This window comes from Eptatretus burgeri, chromosome 13, assembly GCF_056783735.1.
Source record: "Eptatretus burgeri isolate ZD-2024b chromosome 13, Ebu_testis_v1, whole genome shotgun sequence".
Lineage (NCBI taxonomy): Eukaryota > Metazoa > Chordata > Myxini > Myxiniformes > Myxinidae > Eptatretus > Eptatretus burgeri.
The window spans coordinates 83,496,349-83,514,445 of record NC_140973.1 but is presented as its reverse complement, the minus strand read 5'-3'; the positions used below and the strand labels follow the sequence as shown (position 1 = coordinate 83,514,445).

Below are 18,097 nucleotides of genomic sequence, written 5' to 3'. Positions count from 1 at the left end.
ACAAAGTCACGAAGAACTAAACTTCCACAAACAAAGATAAACCTCTTAATAGGCAATAAATTCCGCAGCACACATGATCCTAAGAGAGCCAATAAAGTTCGGTAAGCGGGTTAAATCGCTTCGAAGTGAAGATTAATTTACCTTCTCACGATAAAGCTGAACAAGATGCTTCATGCGCCCGTGAGGCGTCGTGAAAACATCAACCTCGTCCGGGAAGGGCGCCATCGCGCCAACTGACCACCTCTTCTTCTTCCTCTATTTATTTTTGACTTCCTCTTCTCCAGAAATCTTCTTCCTCCTTCGTGTGGAATCCTCTTCTTCCTCCTTCTTCTTCTTCTTCTTCTTCTTGTGGAATCCTCTTCTTCCTCATACTTGTGGAATCCTCTTCTTCCTCATATTTGTGGAATCCTCTTCTTCCTCCTTTTTGTGGAATCCTCTTCTTCCTCATTTTTAGTGGAATCCTCTTCTTCCTCCATAGTGTGGAATCCTCTTCTTCACATTCTTTCACATGTTCAAAGTAGTCTCAATATAATTTCTAATTAACATGTATTTCACACCGTTAACATGATTAACGGAATCTTGTAAAAGTTAAAAAAAAAAAAAATTGTAAAATTTTCGTCTTGTTTGTAAAAGATAGCCAAAGTTACCAAGAAAGGGAAATTCAATGTTTGCATCCAGAAAGACAGCGACGTACCCATGACCCATTCATAGTTAAGTTACGATTAATTATATATTCGATAACAGACCCTCCCAACCCCCAAATCATGAACCCCCACTTCCACCCTCCCAAACCCCAAATTCCCAACCTCCCCCTGCCAAATCGCAAACCATCAACCCCTCTCCCGCTCCCACCCTCCCAAACCCCAAATTCCGAACCTGCCCCTGCCAACGCCCAAATCATGAGCCCCCACGTCCACGGTCCCAAACCCCAAATGCCCAGCCTCCCCCTTCAAAATCCCAAATGTCCAACCGCCCCCTCCAAAATCCCAAATGTCCAACCTCCACCTCTCAACCCCCAAATCAACAACCCCCACTTCCACCCTTCCAAACCCCAAATGCCCAACCTGCCCCTGCCAAATCGCTCGCCATCAACCCCTCTCCCCCTCCCACCCTCCCAAACCCCAAATGCCCAACCTCCCTCCAAAATCCCAAATGCCCAACCTCCCCTCCCAACCCCCAAGTGCTCAAACTTCTGACCCGAAGGCATAAATACCCTCCCCAGTCTAAGCCTTCAAAACCCCTTCCCCCACCCCCCAACTCAACCCAAAATCCTCAACCCCTGCCACCCGCCAAAGTCCCAACCTCTTCCTCCTAACTCTGTCCAATCTTTGCTACCCCCCTGCCCCACCCTCCGAACCCCAAATATCTGTCCACCCCTCCCACTCATAAAATCAAAGTGGAATTCTCACATCGATCATTACCTCCGCCACTGAAGGTGAACGAGGTTATGTTTTCACCCCTTTCTGTCTGTTTGTTTGTTATCTTGCCAAAACGAAGTTTTGCAAAATATGTTAGTCAGTTTGTATGTTATTTTTATTTTTTATTTGTCTGTAATCACGTATAAAAAATTCTGCAGAGCACAGTTATCATCGGAAATTTTTGTAACTTCGCATATCAGAGGCCTATAGAGGTCCCTTTCAGCGCACAAAATTTTGAAGGTCAAGGTCAAAGGTCAAGGTCACTTTGTCGCAAATCAGGGGAGTCGGCGAAACCCTTATTTTTTGAGTAATTTTGATTGGATCGTCTTCAAACTTCATGGGAATATAGTTCATGGTCTGGCGCTCAGCTGATTAATTTTTGGTGGCGATTGTCCTTGACCTTCATGGTTAGCCCCTCAGGTCAAACATATTTGACCCCAAGGTCAAATTTTCAAGTTTTAGGAACCATATCGTGTAGTACCTCAAATTGAACACCTCGATGAGTGCTTTCTAGATATGTCAAGCTTGAGACATTATGACGTCATTTGGTGACGTTATGAGGAAAAAGCATATTTTTCATGGTTAATCTGTAGAACGATTCTCATCGGAATCTCTCGTCGGCAGATATTCCTCAAGGAGTCGCTCCTGGTGGATAGCAGCTCTGTTCACCTCAGTGTAACCTTAAATAAGTCACACGTGGTCACCTTTTGGCAAGGTACGGGTCACCCTGCGGGTGACATTGGTTTTTTATTTGTCTGTTTGTTTGTCTGTTTGTTTGTCTGTTTGTTTGTTTGTTTTCTGTTTGTTTGTTTGTCTGTTTGTTTGTTTGTTTCTTTGTCTGTTTGTTTGTTTGTTTGTGTGCAGAACATCTCAAAAAGTTGTGGACAGATCGGGATGAAATTTGGTGGGCAGGTTGGGTGTGTGAAAAGGACGAACTGATGAGATTTTGATGAAGATCCGAATCTGGATCTGGATATGAGAATTATTTAATTTTTAAAGTGATTCTTCACCCTTGAGAGATCGGGCTAAACCGAACTAGTAGTGTTATGTGTAGCATGATATTTCAAACATGTATTGGGCCCGATATGTTCTCATGGATCAGGCATTACGTGGCGGAGGTGTGCGCTCTACCGAGTACCCTTGTAGTTATATATTTAACATCGTGTCACCACAATCACCGGGTGGGAAGTTGTCTTGAAGGAAGTTCCATATTACATACAACTAAGAATATGAATCATGAGCAAATACAACCCTTCGCTTCACTGATGGGTATATAAAAGGGGGGGGGAGAGCTCGGGACAGAGAGGAGAGAGGGGGGAGAGCAGAAGGGAGGGGAGAGAGGAGGAAAGGGAGAGAGGAGGGAGGGGGAGCAAGGTGGTGTGAGAAAGGAGGGGTGGGCCAGCTAGTAGGAGTGAGGGAGAGGAGGGCTATGAAGGGTGGAAGAGTGAGGAAGAGTGTGGTGTGCAGAGTGACATCTCACCAAACGTCACAATACAATCTGGGAGGGGGTGGGATCGAGGAAGATAGAGGAGAGAGGAGGGAGGTAGTGGGGAGGTAGAGGTGGTTTTGGAGTAGGTAAGCATGAGGGGAGGGGGTTCTGGAATTGCATTTGTTGGGGGACTTGAGGGAGAAATGGGGGAAAAGTTTCTCGACTTGTGTTTAGTGGTGGGACTTGTGGAGAATGGGGGGAGGGGTAGAACAGGATTGTACAAAATGGGGTACGTTAAAACAGCATGTTAATACAACACGCGGACACTGCCCGGAGAAGTCCATGGTTGGTGGAGAGGGGAGGGGATTTGGGAGGAGGTAAGTGTGAGGGGAGGAGTAGGGAAGGCAGTGTGATGGGAAGAGAAGGCAGTGTGGGAGGGAAGGGAAGGCAATGTGAAGGGAAAGGAATGCGGTGTGAGGGGAAGGGAAGGGAAGAGAAGGCAGTGCGAGAGGAGGGGAAGGAGCATGAGGGTAGGGGAGGGGAATGCAGCAAAAGCAGAAGGGAAGGGAAGGTTAGCGGCAGATGAGGAAAGGGTAGAGTGAGGAGGGAGAGGAGAAATTCCGGCAGATATGACATCCAGTTTAACATCCATCCGAAGGATGGCACACACACTGATGAATCACCCTGTCTGTGAAACACTGACTCAGTGGGGAGGGGTGAGGAAGCAGGGGGGAGGGGTAGGGGAGAGAATGAGAGAGAGAGGGAGAGGGGAGGAGATGGGGGAGAAGGGAGGGGTCAGAGAGAGGGGTCGGAGGGAAGGAGAGAGGTAAGAGAGAGGCGGAGTCATTGAAAGAGAGAGGAGTTGGAGAGAGGGAGAGGAGTGGGAGAGAGGGAGAGGGGTGTGAGAGAGGGAGATGGGTATGAGAGAGGAAGAGGAGTGGGAGAGAGGGAGAGGGGTGTGAGAGAGGGAGATGGGTATGAGAGAGGAAGAGGAGTGGGAGAGAGGGAGAGGGGTGTGAGAGAGGGAGATGGGTATGAGAGAGGGAGATGGGTGTGAAAGAGGAAGAAGGTGGGAGGGAGAGGGATAGGGGTGGGGGGGATTGGGGTGGGAGAGAGACGGGTGGGATAGGGGTGAGAGAGGGAGAGAGGAGAGAAAAGGGAGTGGGGGGAGATGGGTGAGGGGAGAGGGGATAGGAGAGGGGGGATTCTGGCAAATATTATATACCCTCTTTACCCCTCCTATCTTTCCGCTTCTTATACCTGTTATACCCCCTCCTTACCATTCCCATCTTGCTCCTCATCCCACCTCTCTTAGCACCTATCCACTGTCCTCTGCTTTAGTGTCAGCTCCTTCTCTGGTGTCTCAGACCATGTGGTATTCTAACATTTGTGGGCTCCATTCAAACTGAACAGATATATCTCACTCTCTCAATAAGTACAATCCTCAACATCTCAAAAATGCACTTTCTTTCCTCTCATTCCACCTCCCCCGCTTCCCAACAACTGTAATACTGTTCTCCCCCTGTCCACTCCCTTCTTCACCATACCACAACCAAGTCTCAACCTTCCCCTCTCTGCACCGCTCCCCTCGCCCTCCTACCCCATGGCCGTGCCTGCTCTCATCATCCCCTCTCCCTCTCAAAGCTTCCCTCACACCCCTCCCTCTCAAAGCTTCCCTCACACCCCTCCCTCTCAAATCAGCCACCTCTTTCCTCTTCAAAGGAACCTTCACACTCTTCCCCCTCCAAGATTCCCTCTCACCTTTCTCAAAAGCTCCCCCACACTTTCTCACTCAATTATTCCCCCTCATCCCTCCCTTTCAAATCTCACCCCTCACTCCCCCTTCTCACAGCTGTCCCCTTTCACATCCACAAGGCTTCCTCCTTCCCCCACCCTCTCTCTTCCCCCACCCTCTCTCTTCCAACTCATTCCTCCACCTCCTCCAATTTCATACTTCCTTTTGCCCCTATCTCAACCCGATCTTTGCCGTCTCGATAATCTCGACCCAGAGGCGTTTGTACTATCAGAAATGTTCACGTGAAGGTGATAATCTCGACCCAGAGGCGTTTGTACTATCAGAAATGTTCACGTGAAGGTGATAATCTCGACCCAGAGGCGTTTGTACTATCAGAAATGTTCACGTGAAGGTGATAATCTCGACCCAGAGGCGTTTGTACTATCAGAAATGTTCACGTGAAGGTGATAATCTCGACCCAGAGGCGTTTGTACTATCAGAAATGTTCACGTGAAGGTGATAATCTCGACCCAGAGGCGTTTGTACTATCAGAAATGTTCACGTGAAGGTGATAATCTCGACCCAGAGGCGTTTGTACTATCAGAAATGTTCACGTGAAGGTGATAATCTCGACCCAGAGGCGTTTGTACTATCAGAAATGTTCACGTGAAGGTGTGTGTGCTGTTCCCGGAAGTGAGAAAAAAGTCGATTTTCGTGCCTTCGCTGAACGTCGAGTCGAGTCGAGTCGAGTCGAGTCTCGAGCTCGAGCGGCTTTCCGCTTTACCGTGTGAACCATGGATTTGTTTTCACGTATTTTCCTCGTCCGGTGGTTGTGGCTGATCGCGCTACTCGGAGATGGACTCGCTGTGGGAGCACGACCACGACCAAACATGGTGTTTATCCTGACGGACGACCAGGACTGCTTGCTGGGCGGGATGGTGAGGCACAAACATTCTTATGATGAGTCATTTTAATGTTTACAAGTGATTACAAGAACATCGTGAGCGCGACAGCCATAAATGAGAGGTTTTCTTCTGTGAACCACTCACTTTCACTCATTTTCACTCATTTTCACTCATTTTCACTCACTTCCACTCACTTCCACTCACTTCCACTCACTTTCGCTCACTTTCACTCACTTTCACTCACTTTCACTCATTTTCACTCACTTCCGCTCACTTCCGCTCACTTTCGCTCACTTCCGCTCACTTTCACTCACTTTCACTCACTTTCGCTCACTTCCACTCACTTTTGCTCACTTCCACTCACTTTTGCTCACTTCCGCTCACTTTCGCTCATTTTCACTCATTTTCACTCACTTTCGCTCACTTTCACTCACTGCTAACATGATGAGGAACTTGAACACACGAGGAAGCCTTTCGGCCCATCAAGCTCCATGTTCTCCGTTTTAATGAAACATAACGGTTTATAAACCGATATTGTGGGGAAGGGGAAAGGGGGGCATGTGGTGTGCCGGCATCGACTTCACCAAGCGGGGCAGTGAGTGGTTGAAGGGTGTTGTGAAGAGTGGTTGTCGGGCGGGGAGGGGTTGTCGGGTGGGGAGTGCTTGTCGGGTGGGGAGGGGTTGTCAGGTGTTGTGAGAAGTGGTTGTCTGGTGGGGAGGGGTTGTCGGGTGTTGTGAGAAGTGGTTGTCGGGTGGGGAGGGGTTGTCGGGTGTTGTGAGGAGGGGTTGTGGGGAGTGGTTGGTGGTTGGAAGGGGTTGTCGGGTGTTGTGAGAAGTCGTTGTCGGGAGTTGTGAGAAGTGGTTGTCAGGTGGGGAGGGGTTGTTGGGTGGGGAGGGGTTGTCAGGTGTTGTGGGGAGGGGTTGTAGGGTGGGGAGGGGTTGTCGGGTGTTGTGGGGAGGGGTTGTCGGGTGTTGTGGGGAGGGGTTGTCGGGTGTTGTGGGGAGGGGTTGTCGGGTGTTGTGGGGAGGGGTTGTCAGGTGTTGTGGGGAGGGGTTGTCCGGTGTTGTGGGGAGGTGTTGTCGGGTGTTGTGGGGAATGGTTGTAGGGTGGGGAGGGGTTGTCCGGTGTTGTGGGGAGGTGTTGTCGGGTGTTGTGGGGAGTGGTTGTAGGATGGGGAGTGGTTGTCCGGTGTTGAGAGGATTGGTTGTCGGGTGGTGTGGGGAGTGGTTGTCAGGTGTTGTGGGGAGTGGTTGAAGGGTGTTGTGAGGAGTAGTTGAATGGTGTGGTTGAAGGGTGTTGTGAGGAGTGGTTGAAGGGTGTTGTGAGGAGTGGTTGTAGGGAGGGGCGGGGTCGCCGGGTGTAGTGGGGAGTGGTTGTCCGTTGTTGAGAGGCCTGGTTGTAGGATGGGGAGTGGTCGAAGGGTGTTGTGAGGAGTGGCTGAAGGGCGATGTGAGGAGTGGTCGAAGTGTGTTGTGAGGAGTGGTTGTCGGGCGGGGAGTGGTTGAAGGGTGTTGAGGGGAGTGGTTGTCGGGCAGGGAGTGGTTGAGGGGAGTGGTTGTCGGGCGGGGAGTGGTTGTCGGGCGGGGAGTGGTTGAAGGGTGTTGAGTGGTTTTAGGGCGGGAAGGAGGAGTGGTTTGAATGGTGTGGCGAGGCGTGGTGGGGCGGTGAGTCGTACGGTGGTGAGTGGTGGTGGGGCGGTGAGTAGTTGTAAGGTGGGGATTGGTTGGAGGGTGGGGAGTGGTTGTTGGGCAGACTTGGAGGAATGTAATGCACGAATTCCCCTGTAAGCAGGACGAGACTCACCTGACCACATGTGATACTCTACCCCATCCCAGATTCCTCACACATTGGCCTCCTTGTCCACCCTTAGTGCACGTACAGTTTTAAACCTCAGCCCCCTGAATAGCTGAGCTCTGCCATCAAGCCTGGCCCTGTGACTGGGCAATGGTATCCAGTGTCCCATGAGAGACAAAATTCCTCTTCACCCAACGGTGAGTTCCACGACATGCACCGGCAACATTAAGGACGATGGTCTTGAAGGCACTCCACAACTCTTCAGTATTCCTCAAAGCACCCAGAACCCCCCCCCCCCCCGCCCCCAAATCCCCACTCAGCCTGTTCACAAACTCCTCAGCTACCTTCTCATCCTTGAGCTTGCCGACATCCAGCCGAGGCTGGGATGGTACCATTCTCCTGGATTTAAGTTACTTCAGAGTTACTACCACAAGCCTGTGGTCGGTATTGAGGAACTAAGCACTCCGGTCAACCCTGCAGTTCTAGATCATCGTCCAGTGACCATCAACAAGCACATGGTCAATCTCCTTTGCCACACCACCTACGTTGGAATACCAAGTCCCTCGATGAGCCTGTGAGTGCTAAAACGATGAACCAGCCACCCTAAGTCCATGACTTCTTGCAAAGTCAAGGAATTTAATGCTATTCAGGTTTACAGTTCCAGACCCATGGGGACCCACACGTCTCATAACCATCCCTGTCAGTTCCAGTTGATGCATTAAATCCCCCAAAACTAGAAGACTATCTCACCTGGGGCACTGATCAACCACAGACTTGAGTGAGGCATAGAATGCGTCCTTCACGGTGAGATCACTCGCCTCAGTCAGATCATACTGTTTACAGAGACCAGGGAAATGACACCCAAGGAGTGACAAATCCTTCGTCTCATAATACGCCCATGGCCGGTGTTCCCTCAATTATCATTGGAGTCAGCCTATTGGACACAGCCACAGCAACTCCTTGGGCATGGTAACCATCAGAGCGACCGGACCAATAGTAAGTGTAACCACCCGTCATGATCTCGCCACAATCCGGTCTCCAAACCTCAGAGAGTGCCACAATACCGATGTCCAAACGCTTGAGCTCAGATGATAACAGAGACAGGTGATCATCCTCTCTTCGCGATAGGACAATCCAGGCACCCACCCGAATGGGGACAATGTCAGGTTAACCCAAGGAGATTACCATCTGGTGGACGACACCTCAGCACCGGCCTGACACGCACTACCGCAATCTGACCCGGGAAGGTTACCCCATGGTTTTTCAGCTATCATTAAAGAGTGGAGGTTCCGAAGGCTTTGCCCCAATCCCATCATCTGGTGAGCTTCCCTGCAGAGGGCAGCCGCACAGGAGGTACTCCCACGGAGTGGGTTTTCAGATTTATTTTTGCTTTTCGTATGTTTTGCGGAATGAAGGGTTTTACGGTGGCCAGAGTGCAAATCCTGTCATCAATCTCATCAAAAGTAACCCAACTTCAGGAGGACGTCCGCCGACACAGTTGGGCACCAGATATGGATGGCTGTTTGCTCACAAGGAGCTCCTCTGCTCTTTGACAGGTTTTGTTCTTCATCCTGCTGGGTGTCCATATCATGCACCCTCCTCACCAGGAATCCTCGTGGGGGAGACGGTTTCGTCGCCAACAACCTAACCATGGAATAGGTTAGTTCAGGTTTACATGGTACCTGTAACAAGTCACAGATCTGATCTGGCCTCATGTGACTATTGTAATATATTTGACATCAACAGAAGTAATGTGGGTAATATCTCTTATGATGTCACAATTGTAAAACTACAAATGACGAATCCAAGAATGTCATGTGTGGAAACCGTCACATAACATCATCATTCTGCTTTAAACTCGGTCTCTCTATATTTTCATTCCACACGGCATCATTCCTATCCCAAATTAATACTATACCATTAATATAACAAAATACAATGTTACAAACACTCGTGAAGGAAGCAAAGAGAAATGTCTCATTCTGACGTCACATGCAGATCAGGAGCAGCTTCGTACGGAGCGTAACTCAAAATCATAATTGTATTGAGATATTTACGAAACCTCCCACCCACCGTGGGACACCGGCTGGGACCCCAAAACATTCCACAGAACGTTTGGCAGGGCTAGCCCCAAAACTGAGGGATTAGTTCAGGGACGGACAGACAGCCAGACATTCCTGCTTTATGATATTGATTTCTGTGAAGACTGCATGTGGGGTAAGGTGTTCTCGGAACTCTAAATAACATATTGATTGGTCTCCCTGCAAATAAAAGATAATGTCAACAGAAATAGTGGAGATTTAAACGATAATTAAATAGGTACCAAGAAGCAGCACTCGTGGATGGGAGGTACTTGGACATTTGTTGGACTGGCAGGTCGTTTGGGTACGGGTTGTGAAGTGTGTGAGAGGGTTTTGTCAGTCAGTGAATGTGCTGTCTGTGTATGTTCATTCTTCATAACACTTTCCTCCCTTCCTCCCTCCCTTCCTCCCTCCCTTCCTCCCTCCCTTCCTCCCTCTGAAAGAACACTTGTGTGATGTCCCTGCCCCACTTTACCCAATTCCCCCCCGACCCCAATGAAATTTAGATGAACTGATATATTTTATAATTGTTGATTATAGCACAGGGAAGATTGACCAGTTTGTCCGCCTCCTGTGTTGAAGTTCCTTGCATACCCTTATAACGTCCTTTCAATTCATATAAAAGTACATTTATGTTCATGAGATGTGATTTTAATGTACGTGTTATCCAAGTGCACGTTGCTGCTCCCTGGACCATAAGATCGACGTTAACATAAATAACTTCCTTCAACTCTGGTCTGCCTTCTCTCCTTAGACTCCAATGAAGAAAACCAAGGCCCTGTTGGCCGATCAGGGGGTGACATTCAGCAATGCTGTAAGTTAATTTTATTTCTTACATGCTGGAAGACGATGCAATTACTGATATACGAGTGCACCATGTTTTATCTTCTACTTTCGCATTTACGGCTTCGGCTTGTCGAGCTATTACTGAATGGAAGATTTGTCGTTATTTTTCCGGCTCTTCTGTTTTTGTTTTTACGAGAAACACCTGTTCTTTGCAGGAGTATCAGGGATAAGTGGGGAAGGTGGGAATAGTTATTGTTGCACAACTTCTGGAGTAATTTTTTGGTTTTTTTTTGTCTTCCAGGAGTATGTTCACACCGCCCACTGTGTAAGATAATGTGCTGACGTCTTTCATTTTTTTTGTACACCGCTCCTTCCCAATTCCATATCCAGGCGAAGCATGACATCATAACTGGGCGCCGAAGGAAGGGAATACTCAGTTTTACTCTGTTTTCTTGTTTGTTTTTCTTGTTGGGTGGTCGCTAGACTACCGTTATTCTCAGGTTTTCCGTCTGTCTGTATGTATGTAATGGACAGCTCTGGAGGCCAGAGGAGTCAGCCGATTTTGATGAAACTTGACTGGTAGGTCCATACCAGGATCTAGTTGTATGCTTTTGAGCACCGTTGCTATGGACGCCACCATTGCCTAGCAACGGGACTTTGAATTTTTTGAAAAATCCCCTCCAAATTTTTTTTCCGAAAATCAAAAATCTTCCGCATTTTTATGCGCACTATAATCAACCTTTGTCAAACATTTTCAGCCCGATCCGTCAAAAACTGTATGACTAGTATGCAATTATATAGTGACCACCAATGTCGCCTACTGGCTTGTTTTCTTGTTTGTTCGTCCGGGTGATATCTCAGCCATCTTTTGAGCTTGGAAGCTGAAATTTTGGGACAAAAGTGAAGATGTGCTTTGACAAAAACGGTATTTTTTATTTTTTGATTAACCAATTAACTGATTAATTACTTCATTATTATCAATTTATTAATTACATATTTTATTTTTCATCCTGGCAATATCTCAGGCACGTTTTGAGCGAGGAAGCTGATATTTGTACATGATAGTGACCAAGTCATTTGGCTATAAAGGATATTTTTGATTTATTGATTAAACAATTAATCAATTATCCATTTTTTGATTAATTTTCAAAAAGTTACAGATCCTGATGAAACTGTGGTGGTTTAGATATGCTATTTGGCAATTGATTGAGAAATTAATTATTTTTTGATTAATTATTTATTTATTTTGACTCTGCAATAAATCAATCAATTAATTATTGTACACCGCTCCCTCTGAGTTGCGAATCCATGTGCTGCATGGCGGCATCACCGGGTGCCAAAGGTGCCCCGGCGATGTCGCGTGCTGCAGGATGTATTTATTTATTTGGCATGGGGGCAGTGTACTTTGAATGTACCGCTACTTGTTGAGTCCCCCGGACTCTGTATAGAATTGATTGATGAATTTTGTGTGGACAGTGGCGTGAAAACGGGAAAGCAGGGGGGGGGTGAAAAACACTTCAATGGATAGGTTATGAGCTGTAGTTGTGCACCTTGACACTGGTTTTTTGACAGACATGAAGATGCGAGGAAAAAACGGTATTTTTAATCGCGCTAATATATTGTATTGCGAGACGCCAACCATGATGACACTGCTAAACATCTACTCGCCCAGCGGCAGCACCTACCGCTGTGTATCTATTCATGGCGCCACCTGGTGGTCCTAGGGGACTCATATGCTCAAAAGAACATACCCTTATATTTTATTTATTTTTATTAATTTTGTTTTTTAAATCTTCGAGACAGTCTGGGTTCGTGGAAAAGCTAGGGTTTGTACATTGAACAGGTCAAGATGTGACAGGACAAAAGGAACAGCAGAGGAGGAAACGCCAACAACATTGCCGAATGCCAAAACAGATGGAGGCAGCCAAATAATGTGTGTGAGGAGGAATGGGGGGCAGGAGGGGATGCATATGGTGGACAAGATGTATACAGGAAGGAAAATTGGAAGGAGGGATTTGGTTGGGGGATTAATGAGAATAGAAAAGATCATGGTTTTGGATAGGGGACGATCTGAAATGGTGATGAACAGCTGTCTTAAAGACCTGGAGGGAAGAATGGGATTGAAGAGCATGGAAGGTGGTTCCACAAATGGGGAAAAAAGAGGAACAAATGAGTGGAGGTGATCAGTGATTCTGGATTTTGTGAGTTTCACCAGATGGGGGTTGATGGTGTACCATATGTGCCCTGCAGAAATCTGGGGAGGGGAGGGGCGGGTTCCATGCACAGAAAGAGCAGAGGGTACAAGCCCAGAAAGGAGGCAGTAGAAGATGAGAGAGTCCACTGGCATGCCTGCGATGGTGAAATAATTGACCCATTGACTCAGCTTCATCGTGGGGATTCCAATAATCTTAAAGTCCATGGTTTCCATGGTGTCAAGCTCAACAAGATGAGGCAGGGGCCTGCCCAGAGGAGACAGCAGCACTCCATCATGCTGTGGAAAAAGCCTTGTATGTGGATTGGATTTCCAGTATGCCAAATAAGGACTTTGTACGACGGAGAATGCCCAGTCGTTGGCTGGCTTTGGAGGCCAACTTTGAAATGTCGTTTGACCAAGGAAGATCATGGCTGGTAGCAGCATGATCACCCAGCACAGCTCATTACCCATATAACACCGTCCCTACTGTGAAGCACGGTGGTGGTAGCATCATGTATCGTGCATGGTGGTGGCAGCATCAATATAATTATTGATGCTTTTCAGCAGTCGGGACTGGGAGACTTGTAAGGATAGAGGGAACAATGAATGGAACCAAATACAGGCAAATCCTTGATAAGAACCTGCTTCAGAGTGCAAAAGACCTTGAACTGTGGTGAAGATTTACATTCCAACAGGACAATGATTCCAAGCGTACAGCCAAGCAACATGGGAATGGCTTCAGAACAAGAACGTGAAAATTCTTGAGTGGCCCAGCCAAAGTCCAGACTTGAATCCCATTGAGAATCTGTGGAAAGACTTAAAGATTGCTGTTCACCGACGATCCCCATCCAACTTCACAGAGCTTGAGCAAATCTGCAATGAAGAATGGGAGAAAATCCCCAAATCCAGACGTGTAAAGCTGATGCAGACATACCCACAAAGACTCGAAGCTGTAATCACTGCTAAAGGAGCTTCTACAAAGTATTGACTCAAGGGGTTGAATACTTATTGACGCAAGATATTTCATCTTTTCATTTTCAATTGATTTGTAAAAATTTCTAAAAACATGTTTTCACTTTGTCATTTTGTGTAGATCGGTGACAATTTTTTTTTTCATTAACCTCCGCCATCGAAGATCGGAGGTTACTTTTTTCACCCCTTTCTGTTTGTTTGTTTGTTTGTTTGTTTGTGAGCAGTATTACGGAAAAACTCCTCGACGGATTTCGACGAAACTTGGTGGGGGAATTAGGTCTGGTCCAAAATCCAATATTGCCGCTATGGTGGCCATTTTGAAAAAAAATTGAATTTTTTTTCTACATGTTTTAAGTGATTTCCAACCCCCCCCCCCAAAAAAAAAAAAAATTTGTTAGAGAAAAAAACATTTTTGCAACTTTTTTTTCAACAAAATTTCGATTTTTAGGGCTTCAAGCATGGCTGAAGCTCTATTGAAATCGTTAGTATTATTATTAAAGGCGTTTTTATGTTCTACTGACCGATTTTGTGGCGGATCTGGAGGGAAAACTGTTCGATGAAATTGAACGAAACTTAACAGGATAATTACTCACCACCTGAAGTTTATACTATGAAACATTTGATGACGTAGGTCACGTGGTATGGCGGCCATATTGGATTTTATCCAAAACCTAAAAACATCTTCTCCAGAAGGGATAATCTGACAGCCTCAATCTTTTGCACACATTTGCTAAGTTCGATGTTAATGTGAATTTGTTAATTTGGTCGAAATCGTTACATAATTAATATGATTTAAAATGATGCCGATTCGCCTCATTAAATATGCAAATGAGAGTTGAAAAAATTTAATGACAAATTTAGATAGCACATAAACAGGGGACTCCCAATATAGTTATACTATGTCTGTATTTGACCCCAGTGAGCCCCCAGAGCCCCCCAAAGTTGAAAATGACCCATTTTTGAAATGTCATAAAATAAAAACAACGCTTGGATGAAATTCAACGAAATTTATCCGTTTAATAACTCTCCACCTGAAGATTATACTTTGAAAATTTTGATGACGTAGGTCACGTGGTATGGTGGCCATATTGGATTTTCTCCAAAACCTAAAAACAACTTCTTCTCCAGAAGGGATAATCTGACAGCCTCAATCTTTTGCACACATTTGCTAAGTTCCATGGTAATGTTAATTTGTTAATTTGGTCGAAATCGTTATTTAATTTATATGATTTTAAATGATGCCGATTCGCCTCATTAAATATGCAAAATATGCAAATGAGAGTTGAAAAAATTTAATGACAAATTTAGATAGCACATAAACAGGGGACTCCCAATATATTTATACTATGTCTGTATTTGACCCCAGTGAGCCCCCAGCGCCCCCCAAAGTTGAAAATGACCCATTTTTGAAATGTCATAAAATAAAAACAACGCTTGGATGAAATTCAATGAAACTTATCCATTGAATAACTCTCCACCTGATGTTTATACTTTGAAAATTTTGATGACGTAGGTCACGTAGTATGGCAGCCATATTGGATTTTCTCCGAAACCTAAAAACATCTTCTCCAGAAGGGGTAATACGACAGCCTCAAACTTTTGCACACATTTGCAAGGTTCCATTGGAATGTTAAATTGTTAATTTCATCAAAATCGTTACATAATTTATATGATTAAAATGATGCCGATTCGCCTCATTAAATATGCCAAATATGCAAATGAGAGTTGAAAAAATTTAATGACAGATTCTGATAGGCCTTGAAGAGGGGATTCCAAATCTGTTTACACTATGTCTGTATTTTACCCCAGTGAGGCCCCAGAGTCCCCCAAAGTTGAAAATCACCCATTTTTGACATGTCGTAAAATGAAAACCAAAGGAGATAGACAAAAAGTGACCACAAATTCTGGAAGATATTTTAACGTTCTACAAGTTCGCCATTTACATTAATATGCAAATGTGGAGTTATTGGACTTTTTTGGGGACTTGAAAATTTGTCCAGCCTCGATTTGTCCAATGTGAAGTTTCTTTCTCTATCATGTATTGCTTTGGGCTTTTCAATCCTTCATTGATATAACTTGAGGGACCCCGTAGCTGGGCCACATTGCAGACTTGAACTAACTTTGTAACTCGGAAAACCCACATCATGTGACAGGGTGATGGTGTTGAAATTTGTTAAAATGGAGGCACGCCTTGAAGCCCGGGATTACTGGTTTACCAGTTTTAATCTTAAGTTATTATTGCATTTCTACATGTTATAAGTGATTTCCAACAAAAACATGCCAAAATTATAATTGCGGCTGATTTTGGAACTTCAGGTGGATATACCCACGTAAAATCAATTTGTCTCAAGGAATCTAGTAATGACGAATGAATTGAGTATCTAAAAGTTAAAAGGGAAAGTTGCAAACTATAACTCTGTGAGCACTGTTGACGTCAAATTGAATGAATCGGATATCAGGTTCACTTGAGTGACCTAGCATTGTTGGCGGCGGAGGTTTTGTACTCTACCGAGTGATCCCCCTCGAGTTTAATCTGTTTTTAATTCAGGATGTAACACAACAAAATGTGACAAAAGTCAAGGGGTGTGAATACTTTCTGAAGGCACTGTAGCACAATATAAAAAGTTGTGTCTCAAAAAGTTTTGTTGTGGATGGATTTGGACGAAACCTTGTGGATGGCTTGGATGTGTGACAATAATGAATAGTCTTGATTTTGGTGAAGATCCAGATCCAGATCCTGCTTACCAATGGGATACAAAACGTAAACTGTTCAGCCTGGCAGAGGTATGCGTACTACCGTGTGTCATTTGGTTTTGCCAAGTGTCACTCCATGAGTGATTTTTCATCTGTTTGTCACACGATTTTTGTCCACAGATTTGAAGCAATCGTTCTGAATTTTTTTTGCGAATGTTGGTCACCAGCCAAGGACAGGAACACACATTTTTGGTCAGTATCTGGATGCAGATCTGGATCCTGGAATTTTTTGAAGCGATTCTTCACCATTGAGATATCGGGTCAAAAACTATATATATATATAGCACAATATCTCAAAGAGTTATGTACAGATTTGGACGAAACTTGGTGGACAGGTTGGGTGTGTGACAAGGACGAATCGATTCAATTTTGATGAAGATCCAAATCCGAATCCGGATAATTTTTGAAGTGATTCTTCCCTTTTGAGAGATGGAGCCATAAACGATATGTCGCATGATATTTCAAAAAGTTGTGGACAAGTTTTGAGAAAACTAGATGGATGAGTTGGTGGGTGACAAGAACAAGCTGATTTGATTTTGGTTAAGGTCCAGATCCAGATTCGGCCGATCGGTGGGATACAAAACGTAAACTGTTCAGCCTGGTGGAGGTACATGCATTCCACCAAATGCCCTTCTTGTTTCCACTAAATCGATAATTGTGACCTATTTTTTTAAGTTTGACCAATTTCATCCTTTTTAAAATTTAATTGTTTTTACCTTTTTAATATGCTGATGCATATTTGGACGTTCGACAAACCTTTGGTTTCAAACTAGATAATGCTGACGTCTGTCCGCTTCCTTTTACCACCTCTCATCCGGTCAAGCTCCCTCTCCTCTATATAAACCCTGTGACCCTTCACATCTACTCCAGGATCTGTGTTCTTCCATTAGTTCCTCCTGGTGAACTCCCAAAATGCAGATTGGCCACACCACACTTTTGTTACTCTTCACTTCCGTTTAAAGAACCGTCTTCTGGAGACTTTTCAGTCACGCTGTTCACTCCAGGGTTTCAAGAAAGCAGTACACAACATGTCATCCCCCATCCGATCTGCCATCGTTTCTCTCTCTATTAAGTCGACCTAACCCGGAAGTCGGCAACCTGCGGCTCTTTAAGGACTTAAGTGTGGCTCCCAAGCCCGATCGATAAAACCCCCCTTTTTCTCATCATCTGATCACATTTGAAAAAATGGCTCTTCTTGGTATTTGGGTTTCCGATCACTGAAACCCAACCCTCCTCCCTGCTTGTTCCTGTTTTTTTTTTTTTCCCCCTCCTTTCACTTTCTCTTTCACATTTCTGGTCGTTCATTTTCCTGCTCATTGTGTCCAACTGTGGCCGATTGCCCCCATTGTCATTACATTGCCTTTTTAATAGTTGTTGGGCATTCTCCCATGAGCCTCGATCTACTCCAAAGTAGTATACGGGCTCCACAGAAACACGCCAGCGATCCTTGTGTTCATGGAAACGTGCCCATTTGCATTTTCCACAACTATTGTTTCGTTGCACGTCAGATGCCGATTCCTGGAAAAGCAGCTTTACCACAACTCGGCACGTGGCCCTGTATCTGGTGGATGGTTGTTGCATCATGTAATTCCACCAACAAAAACACAAAATCTCACCACTGTGTTTCTCATTAATTAATTATCACATGATGGTGTCATGTTCCTGCAGTTTGTGAGTGCACCCTTGTGCTGTCCCAGCCGGAGCAGCATTCTCACGGGCATGTATCAGCACAACCATCATGTTGTCAACAATAGCCATTCGGGAAACTGCAGCAGTACAGCGTGGCAGCATGCACATGAGCCCCATGCATTCCCTGTACACTTGCAGAAGGTTGGCTACACCACTTTCTTTGCTGGCAAGTATCTCAACCAGGTGTGTAGCTGACAACCCATTGACTAATTCATGGCTTTTGGCTTCTTGGCGGTCTTGTTGTGGTTTTTCATGTTGTGTGGGGATGATGCACAGTACGGTGATAAGAAGACTGGCGGAGTGTTGCACGTTCCTCAAGGCTGGAATCGTTGGTACGGCC

At 45.5% G+C, this 18,097-nt stretch overlaps 2 protein-coding genes across 2 annotated transcripts in view; one reads left to right on the top strand and one right to left on the bottom strand.

Annotated features, from left to right (window-relative positions):
• Positions 1-300, bottom strand: part of FBXL5 (F-box and leucine rich repeat protein 5) — a 62,601-nt gene extending 62,301 nt beyond the window's left edge. The window contains exon 1 of the mRNA XM_085853428.1: positions 142-300. Coding sequence (XP_085709554.1) covers positions 142-225 — 84 coding nt within the window. The 5' untranslated portion in view covers positions 226-300. The remainder of the gene's footprint in view (positions 1-141) is intronic.
• Positions 301-5,230: 4,930 nt separating this feature from the next.
• The window catches only part of GNS (glucosamine (N-acetyl)-6-sulfatase), a 52,087-nt gene continuing 39,220 nt past the window's right edge, over positions 5,231-18,097 (top strand). The window contains exons 1-4 of the mRNA XM_085853427.1: positions 5,231-5,520; positions 10,117-10,176; positions 17,737-17,940; positions 18,034-18,097. The exon at positions 18,034-18,097 is cut by the window's right edge and continues 2 nt beyond it. Coding sequence (XP_085709553.1) covers positions 5,377-5,520; positions 10,117-10,176; positions 17,737-17,940; positions 18,034-18,097 — 472 coding nt within the window. The 5' untranslated portion in view covers positions 5,231-5,376. The remainder of the gene's footprint in view (positions 5,521-10,116; positions 10,177-17,736; positions 17,941-18,033) is intronic.